The following is a 7,443-nucleotide window of genomic DNA, read 5'->3' as shown; positions in this document are numbered from 1 at the left end:
TGGTTTTCTACATCACTGGTTGTACTGCTGTGCTTAAATTAAAAGCTGTGTTAACAGCGAGCATTAGCTTATAAGGGTTCCATGTAAAAAATGGAATTGAGGCAAAAGGTGACATGGTGTGCTCATTTGTATGTCATTTCCCAGAATCCCTTGCTGCAGTGGAAGCACTGTATGCTGGGGATAATGGTGAAAGGCAGGGTTGCAGACCTGTCTAGGACATGTAAATGTGCTCACAAGTGATATTCTGTATTGGCTACATGCAATACAGTGGAGGTTTCTTGTCGCCTTTTTCATCCACCATAACTTAAAATGTATATGGTATATATATATAAATACTATATGTGCACAGTCTCTAATCAGCCTAATTTGTGAGGATCCAATAAGCTTCCTCTCCCTTCCCTCCCATGTGTGCCCCTCATCAAATGATTCACTGCAACGTGTTGTAAGAGCCTTTCCGGGATCCAGGTCCCATTTCCTGCGCTGTGCAAACAGAGCAGCAGGAGCAGGCAGCCTGGGGAAGCCACACTGAGTCCTGGGGAGATAGAGAGGTGTGTGCTGGGGGAGAGAGCGAGGTGTGTGCTGGGGGAGAGAGCGGGGGTGTGTGCTGGGGGGGGGAGAGAGAGAGAGGGGTGTGTGTGCTGGGGGAGAGCGGGGTGTGTGTGCTGGGGGGAGAGAGAGAGGTGTGTGTGCTGGGGGGAGAGAGAGGGGTGTGTGTGCTGGGGGGCGAGAGAGAGGGGTGTGTGTGCTGGGGGGAGAGAGAGAGAGGGGGGTGTGTGCTGGGAGAGATAGGGGTGTGTGCTAGGGGGAGAGAGGTGTGTGCTGGGGGGAGAGGGGTGTGTGCTGGGGGGAGAGGAGACTGACCCTGTGTGCTGCTGCTGCTGGGGAGTTAGCAGGAGATACATAGTCGCCGCAGCCCAGCTGGGGGGAAGATGAGAGCTCTGCGGCTGGCGGTGCTGCTGTGTCTGCTCGCATGTGGGACCCTGGAAACCCTTTCAAGAAGTGATCAGGAGCAGACCACCCGTGCTGTGATAGCCACGGGTGGGAACATCACGCTGGGGGCCTCACAAGACCAGGGTAACTCCACAGTGAAGAGCCCCATTTATACCATCCTGAAGGATCTGCCCACCCTAAAGAACCTGGTGATCTTCGTGTGTGGGTTCAGCACCTTCCTCATCCTGTGCCTGCTGGTCAAGATCTTCAGGTACACGTGTGTGTGTGTGTGTTAAAATGCACAATGGGCTCGCACACCTGTGTGTACACGGGGCTGGGATTGTGGCCCCTTATACACCCACAAGTTGGGGATTGTCACCAGTTGCCCTCTCCTTGGGTGTAATACCAGGACACCCCTTGTAACTGATCTACACTTCCTAACATGTGCATCCCTTGGACATAGCTGTGTAGCCCATTACTTACTGGTAATCTAACCCCTGAGTGCTCAGGACCAAGATGATGTGCATTATGCACACAGAGACTCACTTGTGTTTTGGTAACTTTTTTTGTTGTGTTTTTTTTAATGATTTTCCCTTGTTACGCATCCAGGTGTGTCGGGATATGTTACCTGATGGTAACATAACTCCTGCAGTTTTTTGCCTTGTACAGTAGGCAACTTTTAGAGGGGCCAAAACTGTCCAGTGTTCTCATCCATGAATATTGTGACCTGCAGCTGCAATGGGCAAGTTGCTAGTATCTAAGAATAAGGCACCAGACATTATACAGTATTTACTACGTATTAATTTTTAATAGCAGATTTGGGAGTGTGCAAAGGGCCGTTATTACTATAAAGGAAGATTCGTATGGATCGTGATTAAATATACATTAAGTTTGTACTTTTTTAGTATAAGATTGTACTTTTATTAGAGGAACACGCTATAGTTAGGGTGATAGTGTATCGATACAGAGTAAGCAGACATTAATGCATCTGTCAATGGGGTAATAATGCTATAGCGTTAATGTGGTGATAATAATACTATAGCGTTAATGTGGTGATAATAATACTATAGCGTTAATGTGGTGATAATAATACTATAGCGTTAATGTGGTGATAATAATACTACAGCGCTAATGTGGTGGTAATAATGCTATAGCGTTAATGTGGTGATAATAATAATACTATAGCGTTAATGTGGTGATAATACTATAGCGTTAATGTGGGGATAATACTACAGCGCTAATGTGGTGGTAATAATGCTATGGCGTTAATGTGGTAATAATAATGCTATAGCATTAATGCATCTGTCAATGGGGTAATAATGCTATAGCGTTAAAGCAGGTTTTACTGTGGCTGCCATGGAACCCGACGCTAATGTCTGCGTTCCCTCCTGATTAAATGCAATATTCACCACGCTCTTTCTTGGGCTATTCTGGATTAAAGGGGTAATAACATTGGCTGCATCTGCAAGTTTTGTAACCCACTAAAGTGCCTACTACTACTACTACTACTACTACTACTACTACGGGATAAACGAATTTGTCCTGACACGGTCTGATGAGATGCACCTTTTATATCACTTGGACAATGCCCATTGTATATTTAGCTACAAAGGAAATCGTTGCCTTAGCACAATATGTACAGCAAATAAAATAACTTTATTCCATAAGTGACCAGAGAAACGCGCGGGCGGACACATCATGGTACAGTATATGTATATACTCCACAACTTGGAGGACTAAATAGTTTATTGCTAAACAATCGACGTTTCGAATCTCAACAGGAGCCTTTCTCAAGACTTGAGACGGGGGCAAAAGCCCAAATATTTCTAGCTTTGCAATAGACGTGACTTATTTTTCTAAGTCCTGGAGTTAGGTGGTCCTGCGTCCATGTTTTCTGTATTCCAGACCCCAGCGGTTTGCACCCACGCAGGATACTACTTTCAGTGCAGTGCGGATGTATGCATTTCCCCAGATCCTTTTGTGGAGGGGTTCACACTATGTATACTGTACTTTGTATGATGCTCGTCTCTCCATATTATACATGTTGCTTTCCCAGCATTTTCAATGCTGCTGTAATAACCTGCAATAAAGGTAAGGGGATGGTGCACACCATACAATAATAATTCTGTATATATAGGTAAGGGGATGGTGCACACCATACAGTAATAATTCTGTATATATAGGTAAGGGGATGCTGCACACCATACAGTAATACTATATAAAGGTAAGGGGATGCTGCACACCATACAGTAATAATACTGTGTATATAGGTAAGGGGATGGTGCACACCATACAGTAATAATACTGTATATATAGGTAAGGGGATGCTGCACACCATACAGTAATAATACTGTGTATATAGGTAAGGGGATGGTGCACACCATACAGTAATAATACTGTATATATAGGTAAGGGGATGCTGCACACCATACAGTAATAATACTGTATATATAGGTAAAGGGATGCTGCACACCATACAGTAATAATACTGTATATATAGGTAAGGGGATGCTGCACACCATACAGTAATACTACTGTGTATATAGGTAAAGGGGATGCTGCACACCATACAGTAATAATACTGTATATATAGGTAAGGGGATGCTGCACGCCATACAGTAATAATACTGTATATATAGGTAAGGGGATGCTGCACACCATACAGTAATAATACTGTATATATAGGTAAGGGGATGCTGCACACCATACAGTAATAATACTGTATATATAGGTAAAGGGATGCTGCACACCATACTGTAATAATACTGTATATATAGGTAAGGGGATGCTGCACACCATACAGTAATAATACTGTATATATAGGTAAAGGGATGCTGCACACCATACAGTAATAATACTGTGTATATAGGTAAGGGGATGCTGCACACCATACAGTAATAATACTGTGTATATAGGTAAGGGGATGCTGCACACCATACAGTAATAATACTGTATATATAGGTAAAGGGATGCTGCACACCATACAGTAATAATACTGTATATATAGGTAAAGGGATGCTGCACACCATACAGTAATACTATATAAAGACAGGCCGGAACGTCGATTCCTTGGCAGAATAAATTCACTTTAATGTATAAATCCGCAGTGCCGTTTCTTTCCCTTCTCCCATATTTGCTGTAATAACCGGCCTTGCACACGTCGCACACGTCGCACGCCTTGCACACGTCGCACGCCTTGCACACGTCGCACGCCTTGCACACGTCGCACGCCTTGTACACGTCGCACACATTCATGTTTCTGTGTGTGTATATACCTTCACATTTGCAGTTGAATTCTTTACTACAACGACACTCTAATGGAGAGCTAGAGAAGTGGTGCCCTAATGCAGGACTGGCCATCGCCAGTCATCAAGGGCACCAACAGGTCGTGTTTTCAGGAACTTCCTGCTTCAGCGCAGGTGGCTGTCTTTGACGGAGTCACTGATTGAGCCACCTGTGCTGGGTGGGGATATCCCTAATGACTGGCCTGTTGTTGGCCCTTGAGGATTGGAGTTGGCCGCCCGTGTGCCACTGGATTTTGTTCCTTTTGGACAGAGGTCTCGGAGGTCTCCGAGGGGGGCTGTACTTTTCTCCCGAGCCTGCCCTGCTGTTTTCAATTCAGAGCCCTCATTTTGTAATTGATCTTTCCAGTCTCCTAAAATTCGTGTCCATTGCACACCAATAATCACGCCCTGTTTCACTTTCCCAGACCTAACCCCTCATTCCCTTACTAATGTAACATTTACTGTAATTCCCCATTGTATGGAAATAGTGGTACCTAAGTAGTATGTATCTGTGTGTGTGTATGCAGAGTGGGGCGAGCTACTAACATCGTATTTGTTAGGCTTCTGGGAGGGATTGCTGATTTTAAAGGGGCACTGTCCTCTGCCCCTGAATAGATCTATACCGAGGGGTATACCAGGGGATCATCCATCATCATCTCTCTCAGGATGCCTCTCTCACTACTGTCCAGTTGGGTGCCACTGTCCAGTTGGGCGCCTCTGTCTGGCCACTGTCCAGTTGGGCGCCTCTGTCTGGCCACTGTCCAGTTGGGCGCCTCTGTCTGGCCACTGTCCAGTTGGGCGCCTCTGTCTGGCCACTGTCCAGTTGGGCGCCTCTGTCTGGCCACTGTCCAGTTGGGCGCCTCTGTCTGGCCACTGTCCAGTTGGGCGCCTCTGTCTGGCCACTGTCCAGTTGGGCGCCTCTGTCTGGCCACTGTCCAGTTGGGCGCCTCTGTCTGGCCACTGTCCAGTTGGGCGCCTCTGTCTGGCCACTGTCCAGTTGGGCGCCTCTGTCTGGCCACTGTCCAGTTGGGCGCCTCTGTCTGGCCACTGTCCAGTTGGGCGCCTCTGTCCGGCCACTGTCCAGTTGGGCGCCTCTGTCCGGCCACTGTCCAGTTGGGCGCCTCTGTCCGGCCACTGTCCAGTTGGGCGCCTCTGTCCGGCCACTGTCCAGTTGGGCGCCTCTGTCTGGCCACTGTCCAGTTGGGCGCCTCTGTCTGGCCACTGTCCAGTTGGGCGCCTCTGTCTGGCCACTGTCCAGTTGGGCGCCTCTGTCTGGCCACTGTCCAGTTGGGCGCCTCTGTCTGGCCACTGTCCAGTTGGGCGCCTCTGTCTGGCCACTGTCCAGTTGGGCGCCTCTGTCTGGCCACTGTCCAGTTGGGCGCCTCTGTCTGGCCACTGTCCAGTTGGGCGCCTCTGTCTGGCCACTGTCCAGTTGGGCGCCTCTGTCTGGCCACTGTCCAGTTGGGCGCCTCTGTCTGGCCACTGTCCAGTTGGGCGCCTTTGTCTGGCCACTGTCCAGTTGGGCGCCTCTGTCTGGCCACTGTCCAGTTGGGCGCCTCTGTCTGGCCACTGTCCAGTTGGGCGCCTCTGTCTGGCCACTGTCCAGTTGGGCGCCTCTGTCTGGCCACTGTCCAGTTGGGCGCCTCTGTCTGGCCACTGTCCAGTTGGGCGCCTCTGTCTGGCCACTGTCCAGTTGGGCGCTGCTGTCTGGCCACTGTCCAGTTGGGCGCCTCTGCCTGGCCACTGTCTAGTTGGGCGCCTCTGCCTGGCCACTGTCTAGTTGGGCGCCTCTGCCTGGCCACTGTCTAGTTGGGCGCCTCTGCCTGGCCACTGTCTAGTTGGGCGCCTCTGCCTGGCCACTGTCCACTTGTGCGCCTCTGCCTGGCCACTGTCCACTTGGGCGCCTCTGCCTGGCCACTGTCTAGTTGGGCGTCTCTGCCTGGCCACTGTCTAGTTGGGCGCCTCTGCCTGGCCACTGTCTAGTTGGGCGCCTCTGTCTCTCCATTGTGCTGGGCAGTTTACGGGAACTTTCATTACTGCAACATCGTGGATTACTTACACCAAGAATAACACGAGTGCCTGAGGAATCAGCTTCTCTTGATGCTGCCTTTACTGTCACAATGGAAGCTGAGGGGGAAACACCAGTTCCTTATCTAAACACAGGCTGAATTAATACACACATTATTTTATTTATAAAATATTTTACCAGGATGTAATACATTGAGAGTTACCTCTCGTTTTCAAGTATGTCCTGGGCACAGAGTTAGGACAAATAATAATACATGGTTACAAATACAGTTACATAAATGAACAGGGTATACATTATATACAAGACATTGCGTGCACAGTTAAAGAAAATATATATTATGGGCGTATGAAACAGTTACAGACCAGATTAAAATGTGAGACAGCCTTAGATTTGAAAGAACTTAAACTGGTGGTGGATGTGAGAGTCTCTGGTAGGTTGTTCCAGTTTTGGGGTGCACGGAAGGAGAAGGAGGAACGGCTGGATACTTTGTTGAGCCTTGGGACCATGAACAGTCTTTTGGAGTCTGATCTCAGGTGATAGGTGCTGCATGTGGTAGGGGTGAGGAGCTTGTTCAGGTAGCTGGGTAGCTTGCCCATAAAGAATTTAAAGGTAAGACAGGAAAGGTGAACTTTGCGCCTAGACTCTAGTGATGGCCAATCTAGTTCTTTGAGCATTTCGCAGTGATGTGTGTTGTAGTTGCATTGGAGAACAAAATGACAAATTGAATTGTAGAGGGTGTCAAGTTTGCTAAGGTGTGTTTGAGGTGCCGAGCCATATACCATGTCTCCATAGTCAATAATTGGCATTAGCATCTGCTGTGCGATACGCTTTCTGACCAGGAGACTTAGGGAGGGTTTGTTCCTGTAAAGTACCCCTAGTTTGGCATAGGTCTTGGTTGTCAGGGTATCAATGTGCATCCCGAATGTTAAGTGGGAGTCAAACTATATGCCCAGGTATTTAAAACTAGTGACAGGGGTTAGGGTGGTGTTAGCGTTGGTTCTAATCTGGAGCTCAGTCGCTGGAAGCTTTAAAAATTTAGTCTTGGTCCCAAATACCATTGTTACCATCATCAGTCAGATGCAACAGATGGTCCTGTGGCAGCAGCATTTCATTTACTGTCACTGTTATTTCGGGCTTTAATCAGTGCGCTGGTTGTAGTGAGATTCCCAAGCGCTCTGTGTCACCACTAATTCAATTATG

The 7,443-nt window shown here is 48.1% G+C and overlaps 1 protein-coding gene across 1 annotated transcript in view; it reads left to right on the top strand.

Annotated features, from left to right (window-relative positions):
- The first annotated feature begins 843 nt into the window (after positions 1-843).
- The window catches only part of FAM174B (family with sequence similarity 174 member B), a 31,932-nt gene continuing 25,332 nt past the window's right edge, over positions 844-7,443 (top strand). Inside the window, exon 1 of the mRNA XM_075575240.1 lies at positions 844-1,201. Coding sequence (XP_075431355.1) covers positions 930-1,201 — 272 coding nt within the window. The 5' untranslated portion in view covers positions 844-929. The remainder of the gene's footprint in view (positions 1,202-7,443) is intronic.

The sequence above is a fragment of the Ascaphus truei genome, chromosome 18, assembly GCF_040206685.1.
Source record: "Ascaphus truei isolate aAscTru1 chromosome 18, aAscTru1.hap1, whole genome shotgun sequence".
Classification (NCBI taxonomy): Eukaryota; Metazoa; Chordata; class Amphibia; order Anura; family Ascaphidae; genus Ascaphus; species Ascaphus truei.
This window is presented reverse-complemented; position numbering and strand designations above follow the sequence as displayed.